The sequence below is a fragment of the Hoplias malabaricus genome, chromosome 2 (assembly GCF_029633855.1).
Source record: "Hoplias malabaricus isolate fHopMal1 chromosome 2, fHopMal1.hap1, whole genome shotgun sequence".
NCBI classification, from domain to species: Eukaryota; Metazoa; Chordata; class Actinopteri; order Characiformes; family Erythrinidae; genus Hoplias; species Hoplias malabaricus.
In genome coordinates, this window is record NC_089801.1 from 23117480 (window position 1) to 23142744 (window position 25265).

At 40.2% G+C, this 25265-nt stretch overlaps 2 protein-coding genes across 5 annotated transcripts in view; both read left to right on the plus strand.

Moving 5' to 3' along the window:
* The first annotated feature begins 1785 nt into the window (after positions 1-1785).
* On the plus strand, positions 1786-22989 carry LOC136683582 (carbohydrate-responsive element-binding protein). Of its 3 annotated transcripts, none has more exons than XM_066659005.1 (17): positions 1786-2279; positions 6890-6996; positions 7081-7163; positions 7749-7838; positions 7935-7967; positions 11571-11745; positions 12674-12754; positions 14858-15009; positions 16232-16925; positions 17017-17090; positions 17252-17492; positions 17882-17988; positions 18126-18245; positions 18484-18611; positions 18881-19004; positions 20680-20809; positions 21349-22989. In XM_066659005.1, the coding sequence occupies exons 1-17, from the start codon at positions 1945-1947 to the stop codon at positions 21483-21485; spliced, it is 2811 nt and encodes a 936-aa protein (XP_066515102.1). In that variant the 5' UTR covers positions 1786-1944; the 3' UTR covers positions 21486-22989. The 3 variants fall into 3 exon arrangements, with proteins under 3 accessions (XP_066515102.1, XP_066515103.1, XP_066515104.1); XM_066659006.1 differs by having other exon boundaries at positions 17255-17492; XM_066659007.1 differs by lacking the exon at positions 21349-22989 and having other exon boundaries at positions 20674-20809.
* Positions 22990-24246: 1257 nt separating this feature from the next.
* srrm3 (serine/arginine repetitive matrix 3) overlaps positions 24247-25265 on the plus strand; it is a 106023-nt gene continuing 105004 nt past the window's right edge. For both annotated transcript variants that reach the window (XM_066661089.1, XM_066661090.1), the window contains exon 1: positions 24247-24319. The gene's annotated coding sequence lies outside the window, so the exon portion shown is untranslated. The remainder of the gene's footprint in view (positions 24320-25265) is intronic.

The following is a 25265-nucleotide window of genomic DNA, read 5'->3' on the forward strand; positions in this document are numbered from 1 at the left end:
CACGCATTTATCTTGCTACTCCTATAAAATATGTCCTCACATGACTGTTTCAAAATAACAAAAAAGAATAAAAAAGGGGGAAACTTAAATAAATAAATATAGAAGCATAAATCATCAAGAAACAAACTGGATATTGTGCTTTATGCTTACACTCTACCTGAGAAAGCTAGCCCACCACCAATTTAGTGACTAGCTTTAGTCATCAATGCCGGATCTCTGAGCTCAGCAGTTGACTAAGAATAATGGCTTTAATCTCAGCAGTGCGTATGGACCCTGGACACATTAGCGTCGATCACTGTGACACAAACAATGCAGACAGCTGTGGCAATGGATCAGGGCAATTTCACCTATGGTGCAGGCACAGGACAGTAATGTAAGGGCAGTGGTGCAGGTGGAGGAGAGTGGCATTACTGCAACCACCACAAGTTACATGTCCCTAAATCCGTTCAAAACAGATAAGTCCTAGTGATTTCAATCTGACTGCGGAAATTAGTGTAAAGTGGTGTTTAAACTGTTCAAAAAGGTTTCTTGAATATATTTAATTTATATTTAAATGGTGGTGCAGCAGGTAGTGTCACAGGTTCGATTCCTGCTCCGGGTGAATGTTTGTGAGGAGTTGGTGTGTTCTCCCTGTGTCTGCGTGGGTTTCCTCCGGGTGCTTCCGTTTCCTCCCACAGTCCAAAAACACACGTTGGTAGGTGGACTGGCGACTCATAAGTGTCCGTAGGTGTGAATGTGTGTGTGTGTCTGTGTTGCCCTGTGAAGGACTGGCGCCCCCTCCAGGGTGTATTCCTGCCTTGCGCCCAATGATTCCAGGTAGGCTCTGGACCCACCGTGACCCTGAACTGGATAAGGGTTACAGATAATGAATGAAAGAAGGGATCTTCACTATTAGTCATAATCTCCTAAAGATGCATTATGTTACAGTACATCTGTCTCTTGGGATCTTTGGGACATCCATCAAAAAATAGGTTGTATAAATGTGTAAAACTTTCTTTGAAAGTTGAACATGTAAAATGAACTAAAATAAAATAAAGTTCATTATGAATATTTGTGCTCCGAGTTCCTCCCACGGTCCAAAAACACACGTTGGTAGGTGGATTGGTGACTCAAAAGTGTCCGTAGGTGTGAGTGTGTGTTGCCCTGTGAAGGACTGGCGCCCCCTCCAGGGTGTATTCCTGCCTTGTGCCAAATGATTCCAAGTAGGCTCTGGACCCACCACGACCCTGAACTGTATAAGTGTTACAGATAATGAATGAATATTTGTCAGAAAAAAATTGAAAGAGGAATAGTCTATAAAAAACTCTATACTGGGCATATATTTTAACTGATTAATTAATTAGTTTTTACATGCTGCACTAAATTAAAAACTGGCGTATATTTTCACAGAACTTCCAGTTGGTCGTTTTAAGTGATAAGTATTTGTAGGCCTTACAACAGTATTACAAAATGCTCATATTGTCCACATTTAAAGACCATAGCAGTATATAGTTGAGTAATAATTGTCATGTAAAATGTGTGATGAACATTTATTTTAATAAAATGTTACTTAGGTCTTTGTTAAGAAAGCACTTCTTAAAATTGTTTTTTATTTTCTTGTTTTTAAATCCGATGTCACACTATTGACCTCGACTAAATTTAGCTTTTGAGTTGAACAGATGAGTCCAATCAATTGACCTGGGACAGAGGTTAACTCACAGTTTACATAATTCACTGCAGGTTTAGCTTATCTTGGCCAGGAGGGATAGACCTGGTTTTGTTAGAAAATACCGTACTATTGTGGTTGTGGTTTTTAAAAAAAATCCAAATTCGTGAAAAAGCGAGTATCAGATGGACCGTTAGCGAATTAAACGTTAGCTTGGAGGCGCGCGAGGCGGGGCTCCTTTTCCCTAACGGCTCCTGAGCGGCGGAGTAGAAAACTTGGCTAAAGGTGGAAAACTGTCGATGGCGAAGATGGAAACAATCTCTCTGCCGAAAGCAGCTCCCATAGCGGACTCAGAGTCGGAGTCGGAGCCGGAGGACAGTTCCGTGACCGCCGGGGCAGGCTGGAGCGTCGCTGGGCGGGAGCAGGTGATCCACAGCGGACACTTCATGGTCTCCTCCCCGCACAGCGACTCTCTGACCCGTCGGCGGAGGAGCGGAGCCGCCGCTGACTACGACTTCGACACCGTCGGTAAACCGGGCGTCCACACGTACAGCTTCGGGCCTTTCAGCTCCCGGAGACTCAGCATAGACCCCACGCTCACCCGCCTTTTTGAGTGTATGACTCTCGCCTACAGGTACGGAGACAGCCGGGGGTGGGGAGCGGGGCACACGTTAACTACTGAAGACTCTGGTCAAAAATAAATGGACACACCTCAAAAATTACCTGTTGATTTTGCAGGGCTCAAATTCAATTTAGGAAAAAAAAAGGGTCATAAGTCGTGCATAAGCCATATTTAATGTGTTATTTCCAGTGACAGTGCAGGCAAAATGAGAAGTAGTGGGTGTAGTTCACATCTTCACCCAGAAAAATGCATAAAAGCTGTAAATGTTTTTACTCTAAACTTAAACTCAGGGTCTTAACATTAAATTTGTCTCTTCAGTTATGGATTTTTTTTTAGCATAAGCATCTCCCTGAAGTGATATCACACAAATTAAAGGCCACCTTCATAAAAAAACAAAAACAAAAAACAACCCAAAAACTATTTCACCATATTAACATGTCCATTTAATGTTTATATTCTAGAAGAAGTGCCACACTAAAAATAAATAGTCAGCGGTGATTCAAATACAGTCTTAAACGGGCAAGTTCATACAGCCAGGGTTTCATATCTCATAAAGCTAAGGAACCAATCCTGTCAACTCATGGGGAGGGTTTTTGAGCTGCAGGCGAGAAGTGGAGGGGTAAGTGGAGACACGAGTGAGGACAGAAACTTGTGCAATGAGGGTACTGAAGGTACATACGTTTTTCACTTAAAAATATATTTTAAATATTTAATATTGATGATCAAAGGTGAGATTTTAGGTGTTTAATTAATTAAGTGACAATTGGCTTTGCAAGTGTAACATAAAAATAGGTAATTCTTGCAGTTTTTTTTCCAAGTTTTTGAAGTTCTGAGGCTGTTCAGCTGAGTTCATTATGACAACACAGATAATGTGAATATTTTCTGAAGCACTGCAGCTGTGTGCAGTGGATGATAGAAAGTTCTAACACAGTGACAGATGTGGACTTTGGCAGCAGTTGGCAGCTAAACAGTCAGGCAAGGGTTATAGTGTAACTCAGGTCAGGATAAGACCATACTAACTCTCTCTCTCTCTCTGTTTTCTTCTGCCTCAGCCCCCTCACTCACGTAAGACTGTTTCGACACTCAAAGTACTCTTCGTGTCGTTTCAACTGTCTCACTTTTGTCCCATATACTCTGCCACTGTGTTAGAGCTGTTTTGGATGGCATAGTCTAAAGCTGAAGAGCTGAACCTTGTAGTGCACTCCCTCTTAAGTCCCACTGAAGGCTCCAGTTTCACCACATTTCTATCTGTATTTTGAGGCCTGTTACCATAGACAGCATTTTAATAATCTCAGACAATGATCTCAAAGTGTTTCTTTGTATCAAAACAACCCTTAAGGTTATTCTACACTAGATTCAGGAGTCACACTGTGTGTAATATTCTCATATGTTAACCAGTGTAGCCTTTAATATTGAATATATATCTCACATTTTGTGTCTGTTGACACTTGTTTTTCTATCAATGTTTATGATCAAGCTAGCAGACAGCTAGTTTAACATCAAGCTGCAGTATTGCACTGTTACAAACTTCAAGAAAGCTCCAGAGTCTGTTGAGTTGATGTTGAGAATAAGTTAGGACATGGTCAATCAATCAGTTAAGATTTGAATGTCATTAGCAATGATTAACCTCTTCTCTCTGCAAGAAAGCAGACACACGGACGTGCTTCTTCTCAGAAGTATAAATAAGACTTGACTCTTGTAGCAATGGCCAGTTGCTAAGGTTAAATAATGGTGGTGTACTCTTTTAATCAGTTGTGCAGACGTAACACGTGTTGATTGATGAGTGAATCACATTTTACATGTATTTTGTGTTTCTTGTAACTCTTGTCCCTGTAGTTTTATTGATGGGGCCTCACCCATAAATAGGATTTGTGTTATCTCTTCTTATCAGACCATCCAGCAGTTCAGATGGCTTTGCTACTATGCACTGATTTTCAACTTACAACATTCCTAGAGTAGGTCAACAACACTGTCCTTGACTTGCATTAAGGAAATGCCTTTATAAGTACATTATGCTGCATCGTTGTGTGTTGTGTGTTTATTGCACTGCTTTCTGAAGCAACATGCTATAAATCTGTGGAAATGATTCGACTTCAGAGCAAGCATTAAACAATATCAATAACCTAATGCAGACAGAGCCTTATGAACTTCAAAAGAAAGAGAATACTGTGTTTGTACATTCTTTATAAATCAAGATCTATTTCTATAGCCTGAGGTTTTTAACTAATGAAATACTCTTTTGTTAATGAAATATGCCTATTCCACGTTGTGGTCCATCAGCGTAATGTGTATTATCAGGAATATGCAGTGAATCAGCTTCAGCTTTTCATTTCTTCTGCATCAGTGCCCTGAACTTGCACTTTCCTAAGAGCCAGCCGTGTCCTAACCACTTCCCCACTGACAGCTCCTCAGCTATTATCCTTCATGGAGTCCTAGCAACAGATTGAACTGAGAACTAATTTCTTCAGTCCACATCAGCTCCTGTGTGGTTTAGGGGTGCTAAGTGCTCTGGAACATTAAAGGAAATGGTGCGGTGTTGAAAACATATGGCTAGCCTGTGCTTAATTGCTGTTGTGTGATTAAGGTGGAAAAAGTGTTGTTTTAACACAAAGGCATGGCTTGTTTTTCATCGTGCTTGGAAGCCCATCACTACTACAAATCTCCAGCTGTGCCACAAACACATCTTGATTTTAAGGGAAGAGAATTGTTATTTGAGTAATTTGGACAGTCATCTATATTCAAATGAGCTTATCCACTGTTACTGATTGTCATTTAAGTACCACATGTCTGAGATAAAATAGAAACAGTTTGTTGTGATACATAGAAACCATTAATTTTAAAGTTTTCTCTCTTTGCCCCAAATATATTACATCATTCATTCATTCATTATCTGTAACCGCTTATCCAATTCAGGGTCACGGTGGGTCCAGAGCCTACCTGGAATCATTGGGCGCAAGGTGGGAATACACCCTGGAGGGGGTGCCAGTCCTTCACAGGGCAACACAGACACACACACCTACAGACACTTTTGAGTCGCCAATCCACCTACCAACGTGTGTTTTTGGACTGTGGGAGGAAACCAGAGCACCCGGAGGAAACCCACACAGACACGGGGAGAACACACCAACTCCTCACAGACAGTCACCCGGAGCGGGAATTGAACCCACAACCTCCAGGCCCCTGGAGCTGTGTGACTGCGACACTACCTGCTGTGCCACCATGCCGCTTTACATCAGTCAGTGTAGGACTAAATGCTATCGAAAGTTTTCTACTTTATTTTGCACTTTAGTTACAAATCTTGCTAACTTTGTGGATAGGGCCAGTTTTCTTAAAAAAGAATTAAGCCCAATCTTGAGATAAATTCAGTACCCAGCATCTGTCATCAGTATATGAACCAAACCTCCAGCATCTTTCAGCATAGAACTTGAATATCCAGCATCAACACACTGGAACTGAATATCCAGCAACTATTAGCGTCGGAACTGAACAAGCGTCTATCAGCGTGGGAAATGAACATCCAACATCTGTCAACAAAACATGCAGCATCTGTCTTAAGCATAGGAACAAAACATGCACTATTTTTCAGCATATGACTTGAACATTCAGCAGCAACTCATATGCTCTGAGTATCCATCAACCATCAGCATAGGACCTGAACATCCATAATGTACCAGCAAAGGAACTGAAATGTTATATGATTTATAGATAGTACATTGTCTCTCACAGTGGTTACAGCAAAGGTCAAAGACAATGTTCAGCACCTCAAATTTTTAAACACATTGTTATCTGGCTTGTTGTAGAAGATTGTTGTGTTTGCCAACAATTGTAAGTTACACATATTCACCTTGCAGCTGTTTTTCTTAATTTTTAAAACCCCTCACTGCGACATGTCACCATGTCATGGCATATGTTCAGTTAGTAAAAATTAAAAATGAACCATGGCTTCATTGTATGTCGTTGGAGATCTACTATAGAAGCATTATCCTCTGATAATGGGGAAAACAGCAAAATGCAGATAAAGCTCAAAGAACTTCTGTAATGTGTTATAACAATTCTGCACAGATAGACCTTCCAGATGATAGGTTAAGGGAATTTGTATGAATGCAGACCTTCAAGTCAAAGCAATGGAAAGCAACGTTTATTAATGTCTGCCATGAGTATGGTTTAGCAGAATGCTTTTATTGAATTGTAAGGCCTGTTGTAAGTTAGCTGGTATGAAAATATGTTATTTTTACTGTTTTCATCAGAGAAATATTTTCATTATTGTGCTTTTATTTTGTATAGTTTTCATAGCCTTTAAAAGGTGGTATGTGCTTGCTTTTCTTGTGTATTTTATGTGTTCCATTTTGAAAAATATATTTTTATATAATATTCATTAATTATAATTGTAACCATACACAGGATAATATGTAAACTGTCCTATGCCAATTCCATTCACATAGAGCCCGCCCCACTCTCCTCCTACTTACAACCACATCATTAAATATTATGAAATTGTTGATATGTCGCAATGTAATTGCAATATAGTAATCTGACCATATCGGACAGCAGTAAACTGAAGTAAACGGAATCAGAATTATATGAACTATTTTGAAAAGCCTTATTTGTGTGTTTCTCTGCAGTGGGAAGATTGTGTCTCCTAAGTGGAAGTCTTTCAAAGGCCTGAGGCTGCTGTGGAGGGATAAAATCCGTCTGAATAACGGCATCTGGAGAGCCTGGTTTATTCAGTGTAAGAATGTTAAAAAAGACATAAATGACTTGCGTGTGCTTTCAAATGATTTACTAAAATCAACTTCATTACAAAATTCTTTAGATGTGGAGAAAAGGAAAAATCCCGTGTGTGGGTTCGTCACTCCTTTGGAGGGGTCAGAGGCAGACGCCCACCGCAAACCTGAGGTGACTAACGTTTAAAAAACAAAAAAAGGGGATTAACACTGAAAAAACAACATAATGTTGATCGAAATGCATTTACAGATGTCAAGAATGAACATTGCCTGAATATACCATGAGAACAGAAGTTGCCAGTTTGTTAGAAACACTTGTACCTAAGTGTACTGGCTATTTTATTGACAGTTTTTACACTGTTCATGAATAGAATACAAGCATAAGATGGTAACTGGGGTGTTGAACCATTCTCTTTATGTATGATACTAATCTGCCAATAATAGCCAATAATCTGGCAACAAAATGTACACTGCTTTGCAAAAGTGTGAGGCCACCTTGCAGTTATTTCACTTCTGATACATAATAACCATTTTGACTGGAAATAATGTTAATGAAAGATAGTCTCTCACTTTTGCAATGCGCTGTATGTATGTCCAGCCACAGTAATGTTATTTTTGTGTTTCTATACAGTGATAAACCTTATCTCATTAAATTAAATGTTTTTTATTGTTTTTTTTTTATTATTTTGGATAATGTTGGATTCATTGATTGGTTGTAAGCCTAATCATTGCCTCATTCCGTTGTGTTTGGTCCCAGGCCATTGTCTTGGAGGGAAGTTACTGGAAGCGAAGGATAGAAGTAGTCATAAAAGAGTATCACAAATGGAGGATTTACTACAAGAAAAGGGTGAGGACTGCCCGTGAGGTTCAAATATTTTACTGAGTGCATGTGAGATTCAAAGAACTCAACCTAAAAGCCTTTTAACCTCTGTTTCTCCTTTAGAAACACAAAGACCTTGTGCCTGTTCTTCAGAAGGTAAGACATAAAGCGGTGCTGGTTGAAATTGCCATCCAGTTGCTCTCCTGAGATTAGTCTTTGATCAGTTTTTGCAGTTATAAATTTATGATCCTAGGGAGGACTGCTGGTCTCAGGTCAACATAGAGAGTCAAACATAGAGATCAACATAGAGAGTAGTTTAATCTGTCCTGATTTTTTTGGTAGCATTTGGAGTGGCATGCCTTGTTTAGGCTACAGCACAATTTGAGATAAAATGTCAAATAGCACATTTAAAAATTTTTTGAAAGTAACCTCATAAAAATTCCCTTTGCACCAGGACCCATACAATACTATTGATGCCACTGCTTCTCAACATATAATAATGGGCCCAGTGTAACACAGGCATTCAGTCCATGTATGACAGCAGTTTCATTCTCTCACACTTGATTCATAGTAAAGGTCATATTGAGCATCACTCTAAATCAATGACCTTACAATATGGTATTTGCTTTAGTAGGTTAGCAGCACACTGTATTTGCAGTAGTCCTCCAGTTAGCTATTAATAGCTTAGACTTGCTCAGCAGGAGAGAAAAAACAAAGTGTGTGATCTTTGAAAGACCAAAGTGAAGGTGAAAAAAAGCCAAAAACGTAAACACAAATGTCCACTTGCGTCATGGCCATCCATACTGGTGAGAAAAGAGTCTTCATGACAAAAGGTGCACATCTCTACCTTGTATTCCACCTGGTTCTCAGAGGGACGTGGAATCACTTTTAACAGTTTTTAATCAGAGCTGACCCACTTGCACATAATGTGAACCCTCAGCCATCTTCATGTTTTTGTTTTTTTTTTTTACATTTTTTCTTCTCCATCTCTGTGGATATGAACTTGATAGTTTTACAAAGGCCTCTCACTAGAAGAATACTGAAAAGCTACAAGCTTTTTGAATGCATACTATGTGTGTGTTTGGAGTTCCGGGGAAACTCTTGCCCAGTGACGCACATAAATGTGTCAAATGGTTTTACCTCCGTGCCTTGTGTGAATGCACTGAATCTCTTTTCAATTTAGATTTCTGCTTTTCAGTCTGTGTTCTTTTTCTTCTTTTGTTGTGTTCTGCTCGTCCAGTTTTCTCCTGTGAACTGCTCTTATTCTGAGTGGCAGATGTACCCCTTACCTAAATATTTATTCTTTAGTCTGGGATGAGCTTGCAGTGACATAGTGCTGTACAGTTTGGAGTTTGTCATAGTTTAGTCGCTATTTGATGTTTTATAAGTATTTTATGTTGTTTCTTGTTGCCAGAGAAAGTAAAATTATTATTATAACATAATAATAATAATAGTAATAATAATAATAATAAGTAGAAGTAAAAAACACTGTGCACATTGTCATTTATTTTACAGTTGGTTACAGAATATAGGAAATACAGTCAGTTTGATGGCACACTGTAAAAAATGTCTGTGAATTTTACGGTGGAAAACTGTAAAACCATGACAGTAAATGACTGTAAACTCTAAAAAGGTTGAAAATAGTTTCTGTAACAGTGAAATACCGTAAATACTTTTAACAGCCAAAATACATTTTTTTTACATCTCTTTACTGTAAAATATACATTATTTCACTGTTAAACACACAAATCATTAGGGGCTGTACAAGTGTCCAAGGACTTGGAGGAGCTGAGACTTATTAGGGAGCTCCCAGCATGCTTTGCTTCTCCATATTTTCTGTGATTTTCAGAGTTTCTTTGTTTTTTTCTGTCTTTGAGACTTACTGATTTTGGGTTGCATTGGGGTGATCACTGTGTGTTTGTGTTTCTGTGCATATTATGTCGAGACGTGTGTTGGTCAGGAAAGTTCCCCATCAGCCTGTGTTCCGTGTGTAGCACCCAGATACCGAACATTTCTTTAGTCCTTTCAGCAATATCTCATTTTAAGGGCTGAATACAGGATGCGGTTTGGCTATATGTAAATATGGTTATATTTGTCACACAATTTACATGTTAATTTTATAGCAAAACAATGTTTCTTTATTATTTTTATGTAAATACCACATTTTTGTTTTTTTTTAACAGAAATGTACTGTAAACAAAACAGTCCTTAAATGTAAAATTTATGATTGCCAAAAACGTGACCGTATATTTTACGGTGAAATTCTGGCAACCACAGCTGCCAGTATTTTACCATAAATTTTACGGATTTTACGGGTTCCTATGAAGATGGAAACATGGATGGATAAATTAGTAAACATACAGGAAAAGTACTAAAAGCAGTTGCATGTGATCCAAAAAATTTATACAACTATTCAAAACAAATTTTGCATGGTCACCTGTATATGGAATTATTTTGCAATTTATTTTTTACATTTTAATGAAATGATCCACCTGGACCAGGTTGAGCTGGCATGGAAAAATCTCTTTATGTTTTCTTCTGGGTGCCAATATTATCAATTAAAGTTGATACTGACTTATAGTCGATATTGGGAGAACAGAGCATTTTGCACTGTGTCTCCTTCATTCTTCTAAATGTATGTTTTAATACGAAGGCCAGATTTTCTCCAAATTTGAAGCTTGAATTAAGCATTAGTTAAAAACTAATGTGCATTTTTGCACTAAATATGTTGTTGTTGTCCAGTTTCTCTGATCAGATCAGTGAAATCTAGGAGTTGGGCTTGAGTTGTGCAGCCCAGTACACCAGTAGGGGCAGTCAAGGCCTCCCCCAATCTATCTGCACGTGAGTGTGGAGGGTGGAAGTGGGTCAGGAACAAAAGAGGCCCGCTGCGTCCGTGGCCTCAGCAAATCTGTGGCGTTCACAGAGAGAAATGGAAAAACGTAATGACATCAGCCAGGGGGGTTTCTGTTTTTCACAGATCCCTGTTAAACCGCTCTCGTTAATGCCTCCCAAGTACGCATGCAGGCTCGTGCATACATGTGCCCTCAAACCTAATTTCACCTAGTAGAAACACATGCAGACCAATACTATAATTTGCCTCCTTTGTGTGGGACGATGAACAACGTAGATGCAGAGACGTAATCACTGGCGTTTCCGGCTGATTTCGGGTATCCCTATAAATGCAGGCCCAGTGATGGGCTTCAGTCTGCAGGAGAAATGAAGGAGGATAAAACGGCATTTCAGACACTCTTACACAGAAACGTAGCACGTACTTGGACTGGTACCATTAATTTAACTGCATCTGTCTAAAGAAGTTTGTAGTCAGCTGTGAGTATTTTACACTTTCAAACTTGCTTTGTGTGTGTGTGTGTGTGTGTGTGTGTGTGGATGTGTGTGGGTTCAGCTAATGCAGCACTTTAATTTTGTTGTATTAAACAGTAATGTGCAAAAATGTCAAATAAAGACAATATAAACTGGCTATAGTTCTCAGAAACTTACGCCAAATCCTTTTCTCAAGAGATATTGATTGATGGGATAGAACAAAACATTGACTGCTGATCTGATGAAGCTTAAGGTCTATGCAGACAACTTTAAACCAGTCCATGAAGTGCATCTGAATAAGTGATGCTCAACCAGGAACAACCACAGACTGTTTGAAAGTTGTGTGTGTGTGTGTATAAACACTAGTTATATCTCTGTCTGCATATACTAATTTTACTCCATCAAGCTGAAAACTAACTGGTTGATTGTTGCATCTAGGGTCCTATCTGCCGAACAGGCCTGGAGAAATGGTCCTGTCAGATGTATCCTGAACCTGAAGTGACTCCGGAGGAGGGGCACATGTTTGACTTGGACTGTTTCTTATCAGATATTTCGGACACTCTCTTCACCATGACCCAGAAGCCATGCCCGTGGTCAGGAGACCGCCACAACAGTGAGTACCTCAGAAACTGCTTTCAGATCAGTTCAGGTGTTTGTGTAATGTTACTGTTGGTATACACTCACTCTCTGGTGCTGGTATTGACCTGATGTTGATAGATGTTGATACTGTGTGTCATCTGTAGTGCCTCCTGTAGTTGATATGCTTTGATGCAATGTGATTTTGAGGCAACGTACCCTTTAAAATTATAAGCGATTAATTAAATATATAATAATGTCTATTTTGGCTTCACTTTTGCTTACTGTAAATCATCCAGCATTTCTCCTGAAATAAAGGATATTTAAAAGGCTTTTTATTTTTAAAGTAAAAAATGCTTTTTTATTATTTGATATTTTTCACTATGAGGCTTTTTACTTTGAATTAAGAATTTGATTGCATTCAGCCATGAGAACTATAAAGGTCAGATACTGGTGCTGGAAGATTAGTACTAGATCTTCACTCCAGTTGGTCCCAAAAATGTTGGAGTACTGCAGAGAACAGAGATCCACTGCTCCACAGCTCCATTGATTGGGACTTAATACCATTCAAGCCCATTGGCTTAAAATAAGCCTGGTGACCTTAGGCCCATATGCGGTTACTCCAAAGCATACTGCTACACTGGCAGTTTTTCTCTGTGCATATTATATAGCCTGAGAACACAATAGGCCTTAAATTATCATAATTTACTAAGTAGAATAATCTTGTGAAAAATGTGAAATTACACGAAATAATTATTAGCAAATGTGTTAATGTATAACACTCGGATTAGTGTATTTGGCACCATTTCCTATTTAATGGTCTTGTAAGTTTGTGAATTTGATTCAGGAAGACTCCACCCCAAAAACAAGGAACAAATGGATAACTGAGTGGACACACACACACACACACACACATATACATGCATACACCAACCACGTTTCTAATGGGATAAGTATTCTTGCAGCCTACACAAGTAATGCTGATATGATCCAGCCTGGTTTGACACCCCTTCAGCCAAGCTTGGACGACCTCATGGACACTCCAGGTAAATATCTTTATCACCGTGCCTATACTTTATACATAAGCTACTTTTAATATTGTTTCTATTAAAGTCTCAAACATAATCTGAAACCTTGCTTGATTCAAAGTTGAATAGGAAAAGAATTGCATGAAAATGAAAAGTATTACAGCAAAAGAGTTTTGACTTTCAGTCCATTTACATTGGGCAATAATGTTGTATTGATGTAATCCATTAAGTAAGGTTGTCATCTAGCAAATATTTTGGCGAGTCATTAAATAATCTGTGTTTTTTAAAGGGCATTAAAAATTTTAAAGTGTGTTAAAAATGTGTCCATTAGATCATGTTTCTTTGTGTAAGGCCAGCATGAGGAATTACAAATCTGCCTTATCAGTACGTGCAGGTATCAGCAATAGAAATACATGCATTTTAAGTCACAGATATTCAGAGATACTGATTGTAATGCCACTTTAGTGCACTTTTAGGATAAAATGTCTTTTTTATGGATGTATTTACAAAGAAAAAGAATATATGCATATATTACCATTTTCCTTGCTCAACTGAGGTGCACTTTGTAGTTCTACAATTACAGACTTTATTCCATCTGTTGTACTTTGTTATCGCTTTTTACTATCTCCTATAGTGGTCAGGGCCCCACAGGACCACCACAGAGCAGGTAGGTGGTGGACCATTCTCAACACTGCAGTGATGTTGTCACAGTGGTGTATTAGTATTTGTTGCACTGAGAAGAGTGGATTTAAACACTGTGCCCACTCACTGGCAAACCTATTAGGCACCTGGCTTGTTGGTATTAGTTGTTCTTCAGTCGTACATCAGTGGTCAGGATGCTATTGGCTGGTTATTTTTTTTTGGTGGACTATTATTAGTACAGCAGTGACATTGAGGGTTTAAAATCTCCAGCAGCACTGCTGTGTCTGAGCCACTCATAGCAGGGCAACCCAGTGTGGGTTCTAACCACGGATGAACAGGGTGAAAAGGGGCAAACAAAACATGGACTACAATCTGTAATTGTGTAACTACACAGTGCACTTACATTGTCAGTGGATCTGATCAACTGGAAAAAGAGTGCAGATTGGGGGGGTGGCTTTAATGTTATGGCTGATCAGTTTATAAAACAGAATCAACTACAGAAATCTTTCATTTCTAAGCTGCGTAAATAATAATATAATCTGATATTTTTAAACAGTTCTATAGAGAATATATACATTTTAGATGTGTATATGTATGTATTTCAGAAAGTATAGAATATTCTCCCTACGTGCAGAACATATTTTAATTGTACAATCAACGGTATTGAAATGTGGTTAATGTTAAGACAAACTCCTTGCCATTTCTTTTAATTATAGGTTTTAAAATCATTTTAAATTTTGATGTCAATGAACTGATCAGTTTTATTGTTGTGTTTGTGCGTTCATATTGACCAGTATCCATAGTGATATGTGAATATTTTGTAGTGCAGTTTACATTTAGGGAAGTGCACAAGTTCACTCTCTGCTGAAGGGCACTTACTCATCAAAAACCTTTCTGGTGGCAATTTAATAACTGTATGATCAATGTTTGATCTGAGGCTGTGGATCATATTGTTGTTTGTGTCTTTGGTACCCATTTGTTTATTTTAGAGTCACTTTTATTGTCTTGAATTCCAGTCAACATGGGTATAGAGAAGGTTAGGAAGAGGTCAGGGATCAGCTGGAATGAAATGTGGAAGTTGATGGAGATGTGGTAAACCTTGAATGTCCATCTTGGGTTTTTAAGGGTGCCACCACAGGAAGTTGCTGAATTTATCTGCTTTTATGAACCACTGAGCTAAGAATGTTGAATCAAGGGCATGTCACAGAAGCACAAAAACAAATGTTTAAGGATTTCTGTTGGTTGTGAGATACTATAGAGCACATATTATCTATTTAATAAGAACCTCCTTCCTTGTTTAATACCCCCCCCCCCACTTTGTCTTCAAGCTACTTTGAATGTGGGTGGGACAAATGAAAGTTAAGAGAGGGAGAAGGCATCACACACTTGCCAGTTTAGCAATAACTTTATGCCATTACTTGACCATCAGTTGTGAAAAGACTGAAATTGAACTGAATCATTGCACTGTGCTTGTTGCAGATATCTTTGTGAGTTACCGTGGTCAGTCTTTGGATCAGGCTTGTTATGCAGACTATGGCTTCTTTGAGAGTTCATCCAGTGCCCCCTTCACATCTAGCCCCTCCACTGTGGGCAGTACTCCTCTGATGCACACGGGACCCCAATTTACACAGGTACAGCACACATTGAACCATATTCTCATCTTAGAACTAAAATGTCTCTAACGTAAATATGCTACAGTGTACAGACAAATGCTACAATCTACAGCCATATTAAAGTTAGTATGCATGACAGGTTGCTTTGCATTTATTGTACAGAATCGGTTTTGTGATATTTCTCAACATGCAGGTTAATTATTTCGGATGTAAACTGCACATAGATGTATTGTAGCTCAGGCCTGGGATTGTACGTTGTATGATGCATGATACATCACTTCAGAAAATACATTAACATAACTTCAAACATTAGTAAAGTGTTATTGTAACGGAATCCCATTAATATTCAGTGAAGTCCAGTGGCTAAAATTTCAAACCTCAGCTTTGTACCGCATCCGTTAACATGGTTGCTTTTGATTAATGCCTCATTGTCAGAACATGGCAGACACCCTGGTTTAGAATCGGACACAGGAAGAATAAACTGCTACATAAACTCAGATTCTCAGGTCACTTCAATAGCTGCCAATGAAATGCACGATTGATTTTAAAGTGCTATTATTTGTTTATAAATCACTGCCTCATACCATCAAATATTTCAGATCTGCTATGAACCCAGTAGGCCACTCAGATCACTCGGAACTGGGTAGTTATTAGTGATCCGTGTCAGAACCACAAGGGGGGGTTGGGGCAGCTTTCAGTCACTATGCCGCCTGCACCTGAAACAGAGTCCCGGAAGACATCAGATTTTCCCCAAATTACAGTCTTCAAATCTAGACTGCAGACCTTTCTGTTCGCCTATGACTTTGAGTAGTGCTGCACTTAGAATCACAATTCAGTCTACATCTGTATATTTTTTATTGCACTTTTATTTGTGCAGACGCTTATCCAAACAAAGCTTATCGCTCTGTTTTTATCTTTATTTTATTTTATTTTATTTTTTTTACTCAGGCAGGGACAATGAGCGTACACCTTTAATTCTTATTTACCTTTTTTTAAAAAAAATTTTATTATCTTTTCTACTGTAATTTTCTGTACTTTTATTTAAAGCACTTTGAATTGCCATTGTGCATGAAAGGTGCTCAAGGTCCATACTGAGGTCTGCCATTTCTTGATGCCTGATATATTTATTGTGAAGTGTTCTTCATGTTCAATAATCGGTCATGTGTCTGAAAATACACCATGTTTCTTTTCATATTAATGTTTATATTCAGAGTAACCTACGTAATATTTATTTCCCCAGCCCAGTTTAACAGCTGAGAGTTTGTCACAGCCCTCCACTGCAGTCAGCTTACCAAGCCCAAGTTATTTACGCCAGCCTGTGACCACTGATATGACCTTTGATACCATTGGCATGGTCTCTGAGCCCAAGTTTAAGGGTCATTCAGAGTATGGCTCTCCTGGAGTGTTCCATTCTCTTGGTCTACCCCCTGGCATGGACACATATGGGCAGCAGCAGTCTTATGATGGACCTAGCAGTGCCATGGCAACCTCACACATGGCCTCCCCCTCCATGTCACAGGGCAATCCTTATCTTTACCCATCTAACTGCCTAAGATACAGACGTCCATCAGCCAACCAATCAGGCACCAGCATTGCGTCCACATCCTCTGTCATCACCCACACAGGGTCTCCAGTAAATATCCTGCCACAAGATGCCCAGCAAGGACTAAGCTACCCCAGCCTGCCAGACATGATGCCACAAAGCACATGCGTCTCTATGGGTTACCAGCCAATGACTGTGGCCCCGCCTCCAGTGGTCCTGCCTTCACCTGGACATACCTCTTGCTTTTCAATGCAACAACATGTAGGCAGAGGGAAGCACAAACAAAAGAGTGGAGGGGCTAAAGGGCATCCCACAACAGTGGCTTCATCTCCAACTCCACCCTCACAAAACAGCTGCCTGGCCAAGCTCCTTTCCTCCAGCTCTCAAGAGCGTATGTTCAGGAGTTAATTCACTCATTCACTTCACTGTTTCTCTTTCTCAAATAGCTGCAAGTGTCACTGTTTATCCTCAATTTGATTTAGGAAAACCGACATTGGGTTATGACGCTCCATACGCTGGTTCAAAGGGCCACAAACCAACTTCTCCCATCTCAGCAGTAAGCGTTCCTTATATCTGTGTCTAATTCTGTGTCAAATATCTGAAATTATAAGTAGGGACTGGAAAGGATATATTGTCATAAAATGCTCTTTTATTTATTGAATATATATTTTTTATTAGTAATCACAAAGGTGACAAGGTTCTTCTTTTTGTTATAAGCAGCCTGTCTGCAGCATGTCAGCAGGTAGAGGAGGGTCACAGGTTTCCAAGCATCCTCCATGGCCTCCCACTGAGATGCTGCCATTGGCTCCTCTGCAGGCATCCATTCTGCCCCAGGCCAGCTCCTCCCACAACTCCACCGTCTCTGCTCTTCTCACCCAGGGACCTCCACTCCTCATCCCTAAGACTGAGAAACTTTCCCCCATTCAAATCCACAACCCTGACAGGACCAGCATAACAGGTGCAGAAGTGTCTTAAGTCTTAGCGATCTAGATTAATAGCTATCATTTTTTAATCGTTTTAATGGACTTAGATATGTATGTGGTTGTTTAAGTAAAGAATTCCATTCACTCTGGTAAATTTCCTTATGGTTATAAATGTTTCATTCCACAAAATAAGACAATTAACAACAACAGACAATTAACAGCTACATGATGTTTTGTTATGGCAACATTTAAGGTTTAATCTCACAAGTTGAGTCTCTGAAACCAGAATAGGTCTACAGCCCGTTCAAATCAAAGTGCAGCTTTGTAGGAAACACACACAAACCTTAATATGTCTGGACCTTCATTGTATAATTTCAGAGAACAAAATTCTGTAAATAATTTAATTATTTTGTCTGATTTTCAGTGAGCTATGCAGGAAACTTTGGTGCAACATCCCCAACCAATCCTTCAGAGAAAACCTCAGAGTCATCACACACATTTTCAGGAGTAGCCAAGACAGAGTCCAATAGGGTAAGCATACATTCGTTGTCTGTAACCACTTATTCAGTTCAGGGTCGTGGTGGGTAAGCATACAACACACCCCCAGACACACACACGCACACACACACATACTGTATGCATATTCTTTATATTGTTTTCTATTACAGACAGATACTCGACGAATCACACACATATCTGCTGAGCAGAAAAGGAGGTTTAACATTAAACTGGGGTTTGACACCTTGCACAGTTTGGTGACAACGCTCAGCTCTCAGCCCAGCATCAAGGTACTTCAGCTGTACACCCCTTTGAAGTAGTGAATTCAGCCCCTTAAGGTGCTAATTGCTAACACCAGAGAAACCACACAGTAACTTTGCTTACTGCCAGACACTGGTAATTTTAGACCATATCTGTTGTTCTGACAGAAGTAGTTCTCTCGCTCTCTCTGATCTCACTCTGTGAGGGACTCTCTCTCTCTCACTCACTTTCTCTCTCTCTTTCTTTCTTTCTTTCTTTGTATCTCAGATCAGTAAGGCCACCACTCTGCAGAAGACAGCAGAGTACATCAGTAAGATGCAGCAGGAGAGGGCACAGCTCCATGAAGAGGCACAAAGACTCAGAGATGAGATCCTGGTGTTAAACTCTGCCATCAAGTGCGAAAACTCTCCTTCTTTCAGCATGATAACGATGCTAGTAATTGTGGCTATATTAGCTTATACTGTGCAGATATGTTCAATTAAAAAGTTTTACTTATTTACTTACATCAACAAAGTTATATTTGTTTTTCTAACAAGTAAGATACATGCAGACTGCACTCATTCAAACAGATCTACATTAGAGGTATTAGATGAAATATTGCTTTAAAACATTGTATCTTTGATATAATCTAACCGCTCTATTGTGTGTGTCCTCCTGCCTACAGTGTGTGTCAGCAGCAGCTGCCTGCTACAGGCGTCCCTATCACCCGCCAGCGCTTTGATCACATGAGGGAGAAGTTCAGAGAATACGTGAGGGCTCAGACGCTGCAGAACTGGAAGTTCTGGATAGTATCCTGCACAAATATACATTATATATTGCATCTGTCTTTTGTGCATTGGACGTCTTAGAAAAAAATACATTAAATATAAAATGGGAATATACACTGCTAAAAAAAATAAAGAGAACACTAAAACAACACAATGTAACTCCAAGTCAATCACACTTCTGTGAAATCAACCTGTCCAGTTAGAAAGCAACACTGATTGTGAATCAATTTCACCTGCTGTTGTACAAATAGAGCAGACGACAGGTAGATATGAGAGGCAATTAGCAAGACAATCCCTATAAAGGAGTGGTTTAGCAGGTGGTGACCACAGACCATTTCTCTCTTCTCATATTTTCTGGCTGATGTTTTGGTCCCTTTTGCGTTTTGTCAGTGCTCTCACCCCTAGAGGTAGCGTGAGGTGGTGTCTACAACCCGCAGAAGTTGCTCAGGTAGTGCAGCACATCCAGGACGGCACATCAATGCGAGCTGTGGCAAGAAGGTTTGCTGTGTCTGTCAGCACAGTGTCCAGAGCAAGGAGGAGGTACCTGGAAGCTGAGGAACAGGAGGAGCAGTGCCAGAGCCCTGCAAAATGACCTCCAGCAGGCCACTAATGTCCATGTTTCTGTGCAAACTTTCAGAAACAGACTCCATGAAGGTGGTATGAGGGCCTGACGTCCACAAGTGGGGCTTATGCTTACAGCCCAGCACAGTGCAGGGCGAACACCAAGATTGGCAGGTTCACACTGAGTACGTGTCAGACGTGACAGAGTCTGGAGACGCCGTGTAGAACCTTCTGCTGCCTGCAACGTCCTCTAGCACGACCGGTTTGGCAGTGGGTCAGTATTAATGTGGGGAGGCATTTCTTTGGAGGGCCACACAGCCCACTATGTGCTAGCCAGAGGTACCCTGACTGCCATAAGGTACCGGGATGAGATCCTCTGACCCTTTGTGTGACCATATGCTGGTGCGGTGGGCCCTGGGTTCCTTTTTCCTTCTCCATGACAATGCTAGGCCTCTTGTGGCTGTTCCTGCATGATGAAGGCATTGATGCTATGGACTGGCCCCTTCCCCAGACCTGAATCCAATCGAGCACATCTGGGACATTATGTCTCGTTGCACCACAGACTGTCCAGGAGTTGACTGACACTTTAATCCAGGTCTGGGAGGAGAAACCTCAGGAGAACATCCGCCGCCTCATCAGGAGCATGCCCAGGTGTGGTAGGGAAGTCATACGGCACGTGGAGGCCACACACACTACTGAGCCTCATTTGAACTTGTACTGAGGATTTTCCACTGAAGTTGGATCAGCCTGTAATTGGATTTTCCACTTTTATTTTGAATATGACTCCAAATCCAGACCTCCATGGGATAATGCGTTTAATTTACATTGATCATTTTTATGTTATTCTGTTCTCAACGCATTTCACTATGTAATGAATGAAGATTTTCAACTGGAACATTTCATTCATTGATATCTAGGATGTTATTTTAGTGTTCCCTTTATTTTTATGAGCAGTGTATATAACATCTGGGCCATAAACTATTATCATTGTGACATTGTATAATAGCAATTCTCAAATAGGTGTGTGTGTAGGTGTGTGTGTGTGTAGGTGTGCAAGATGGGCTATATTTATGTATGTTGTACAATTCTGTTAGTGCTTTAGTTTCCGCTTGTGTTCCTAATCTACCAGTGCTAGTTCAGTGTGATTATGGAGCCCCTGTTTGAGTCCTACAATGGCATGGTGTCCACGGCCAGCGTGGAGGATCTGTGCCGAACCACACTCGGCTGGTTGGACCAGCACTGCTCTCTGCCTGCCCTCAGACCCAGTGAGTACAATAACACAGTATCTACCTGTATGTTTGTAAGTATTTTTACTTCATGGAATTCTGCTGTTTGTATTGTAATTTCTTATCAAGTTATGTGTTACCAAAGCTGATTTTGACATACAAGACATTGTAGAGGTTTGTTTTATGACAATATCATCCTATATATTATACACCTTTACAGTTACAGCAGTATTCATAACTCTGGACACAGTGACAACTTTTATAAGCTTTTTAAAGATTTTTTAAAAGGTTTTTCTCAAATTTACTTTTCTAATCATCTCTCTCTCTCTCTCTCTCTCTCTCTCTCTCTCTCTTTCTCTCTCTCTCTCTCTCTCTCTCTCTCTCTATGTCTACTGCTATTATTTCCAAGTAATTATGGACCATCTATGTTGCTTTGTTCATTGTGCGCTAGATATAAAATTGAAATTCAAATGACAGAATTTCCTCTTTCTCTCTCTTTCTCTCTCTCTCTCTCTCTCTCTCTCTCTCTCTCTCTCTCTCTCTCTCTCTCTCTCTCTGTCTCCTTTTCTCTCTCTCAGCCGTCCTGAGTTCGCTCCGTATGCTCAGCACCTCCACGTCCATCCTTACAGACCCCAGCCTGGTTCCTGAGCAGGCCACTCAAGCGGTCACTCAGGGTCATCCCTCGTACAGCTACAGCCAACAGCATCCTCTGTAACAGCAAAAACAATGGACAAACAAATAACACTCTCTCTCAGCTACAATCGCACCCACATGATAATCTTCACCATCACAATCACAGAGTAATGTAAATGTATATTACTTCGAGCATGCTCACAAGCCATCATTTCCAGTTTGGTAATTAACATGGCCCTTATGGCTGCTTTTCGTTGTGTTCAGCTAAAACATTTTTTCTTTTTATTTGGCTGTATTTATATATAATGTAAGATCATGCTGAAAACCTCTTTATCTTCACTGCTAAGACAGAAGAGCGAGCAGTGCTATCTTAACCCTGATATATGGGTTTTAATATATAAAAACAGTCATAGATTTAAGACTTGGTAGTAAATTCAGATTCGAGTTGTAGTTAATCAGAGAAGGCTTAATATCACAATACTATTGTGACACTTGCTGTAAATACCAGCGAACAATGACATTTATTATTTATCTTTAGGGCCTTAAACCAGCAAAATTGAGCAGTTTTGTAAAGTTGTGATTTGGGTTTAAGTCTCATTTACATTTACATAGTCTTCCTCTCTCACCTGAAACTTAGTCAATGAGCCAAGACTTATTTGGTGTCTGAAGTTTGTTTGTAAATCGTGACATTTCCCTTACAATTCGTTAATCGCTAAGCAATCCCAAATAGACTTGCCTAGGTAGTTTCTGACACTGTATTACATGACGTCCCTTTTAATTAGTGAATTCAGCTACTTCAAAGCGCACTCGTTCCTGAGACATATATTCTTTTCCACTGTGCAAACACCTAGATTTATCAGTCACTGTAGAAAAGTGTTCTCCCTGTGTCTGCGTGGGTTTCCTCTGGGTGCTCCGTTTTCCTCCCACGCTCCAAAAACACACGTTGGTAGATGGATTGGCGACTCAAAAGTGTCCGTAGGTGTGAGTGTGTGTGTTGCCCTGTGAAGGACTGGTGCCCCCTCCAGGGTGTGTTCCCGCCTTGCGCCCAATGATTCCAGGTAGGCTCTGGACCCACCGCGACCCTGAACTGGGTAAGGGTTACAGATAATGAATGAATGAATGAATATAGAAAAGAATGGCCAGTCGGTGAGATGATATAAAGCAGCATAAACCTAAAGTTCCACAATAAACTCCAGACATGTCTTGGCTGATTGAGCTCTTTGTGTACAGAGGACATTTTGTAAGTTTTATTTCTTTAAATAAATGTAAAAAGTTATTGTCTGTATTGAAACTGCAGCGGCTTATTAACATTTGGCTTCAGATCACTTCAAATTTCATTTCCTCTAGTATACTCAACACTGCGACCTCTCTTGGCCTAACGTGCCTCAACTTTTGCCTTCTTTTATTTTGCCTTTCTGAAGGAGCAAAGCTTCATCTTTACTCTAAGACATTTAAGAGGAAGAGTCCTGTGCCTTCTTATGTTTTCATAGTTACAAAAAGCATTTTGATTCTCAGGTTAATCCTGTGGTGTAAACTCGCTGCTGGCTAACAATATCTTAATGATTACACCTTAAAATAAAAGTAAAATTCACTCAACGTACATTTGGACATGTTTTTTTCTTGCAGCAGGTGGCGCTAATTAAACAACACACCACAAAATATTTCTCATAATAATGCCTCCTTTGCCAACACTGATTATAGGAACAGATGTAAACAAGCTTGTCTCTGTCAACCATTTTATGAAAAGACGTGGGCTAAAACACTCCCAAATTATTTAGCTTTAGCATAAAGATCCCTTAGTTATGCTGCTATGATTTGCATCTGATTTGTCCTTTAACTTTAAACACTGTCTGCAGAAGCGAGTAACCTGCCCTAGACAGAAAATATGAAAAGGCTTTATACACAGATTCTCAGTTTATGAATCGGCTCTGTTTAAAGTGTTCCCCAAAGAGATTGATTTATTCCCTCAATATATTAAATCATTCACTCCAATTAGTCAAATGGTGTTATTCTAGGATTGCTTAGCAAAACTGGGAGAGATTTATTACATTGAGAAAACTATTTATAAAACTAAGAGGCCCAGAATCTCTGTTCAGAAGATTTATATATTTAGAAATTATGGCCAAGAACAATATCCCCTGATGTCTTAAAAGTGGTTCAGGGAAAGTCCCGCCGTCATCTAGTATGTGCAGATGTATAAATATACAGTGAGCCCCTATGTCAATCTCCACACACTCTGTAGCATAAAAGCCCCGCCCCACAAACTGACAGGATTGGTTGTGTAAGTTTATTACGTAAGAAACCCTGTCTGTCTGAATCCACCAACATGAGACTTTACAGGCGCGGTGATGACAGATGGATTCACTCAGGACACGTCTTCTAGTGAACACACAACACCACAGACACATTAACGAGGCTAAACACTTGATATTCACTGGGAGGGGGCTCTCTAAAACACAGTTTTTAAATGTAATAAATCACTCCTGTTATTTAACAAGGGTGTTCCCTAAACTGATGAATTTATTCCCTCAAGTATTCCTTCCAATTAGTCAGTGAGTGAGGATTGATTCATGAATGATATGTTAAACCGAAAACTTAAACGAATTATTACACAGAGAGCCCGTTTTCTGAAATTAAGGGGGCGTCTTAAGGCTTTGCATAAACACATTATATATACCATGACGTCTTAGAGGCGCTATACGTTGAAACAAGGGTTGCCCAAACTTTTGAACGCGAGCGGTTCTCCTCCGCGGCGGTAGGGGGCAGGACCGGTCGCTGGCGCTCGGAGCGGTGTGCTTCTGAAGCGGAGCTGTTCGCTGCTGCCGCTGTCCAGCACTTCAGCAGCGCGAGCAGCAGCGGCAGCAGCGCGAGGGGAGAACGGGAGAGAACGGGAGCGCGCGCCCACAACACCCGCAGGTAACGGAACAACGGGCAGCAGCCGTTAGAGCACAGCCTCAGAGCGAACAGACTTAGGACAGCGCGGCGGCTAGCGGCGGTTTACTCCCTTAAATAATCCCTAAAAGCCACACATTCGGTCATTGTCCGCCGGGAGCCGCAGCGGGGCTTTTCTTCTCGAGCCGAGGCCGTGTTTGAGTTGGAGATCCGTGTTTTTATCGGTCTTTTTTGGTAGAGTTCCTCAAATAAATACCCGTTGACGTCGTGTTGTGTTCTGTTGAGTTTGTTTTGCTGTGGCGTTTTAGCTTCCCTCTCCTTTTACTCCTTTCCCCACCGTTATTATCGCTCTCCAGGCGATTAAATCAGCTGAACGTTTGCTGGAGAAAACCACCTTAACCTACCGAGGCTCATCATTGGCGAACGGACACCCTTTCTTTTTTTTACATAGCGTTAACTTCCCCACGAAGCTGAAGTTGGCTCCTTATTCGAATTATCCTGTCCACCTTAAATGATGCAGCTGCCGCTCATGTAATATTTAAAGGTCCATTAGGCGTTATTTGTTTAATTTCCTAACCCGTACAAATTAACAAAAATATGAAGAACATGGTTAAAATGGTTAGTTTAGCAATAGCATCAGCACAAGTGCATTCTTTGCCTGAGAATCCTGTTTTGAACATGACACTCCGGAGAGGAGAAGCTGTCTTTGTTGTTGTGGCTCGCCTGCTTGGTCACTGGAGGTCGCCTTGAATAATACCCTGGTGCATTGGTCAGAATCAGGGATGAGTGACCTCTGGAGGCTTAATAGGTGAACAACAAAAACACAGGCATTATGGTGAAATTACCAAGTGCACCTTTAACTACTGCACGATTTAAGGTGGACTGGAAAAGTAGACCAGGAGCCTCAGCTCAGAATAACATGGTTTGGTTCCATTCTTCTATTTCCTAGTATTATAAACATACTCCGTGG

Bases quoted from the DNA above. Each gene is read 5' to 3' on its own strand.
- LOC136683582 (XM_066659005.1), top strand. From the start codon at position 1,945: ATGGCGAAGATGGAAACAATCTCTCTGCCGAAAGCAGCTCCCATAGCG. The intron at 16,926-17,016 runs GTATGTTCAGGA...AATTTGATTTAG, and splicing joins TTCCTCCAGCTCTCAAGAGC to GAAAACCGACATTGGGTTAT. The intron at 19,005-20,679 runs GTATCCTGCACA...TACCAGTGCTAG, and splicing joins AGAACTGGAAGTTCTGGATA to TTCAGTGTGATTATGGAGCC.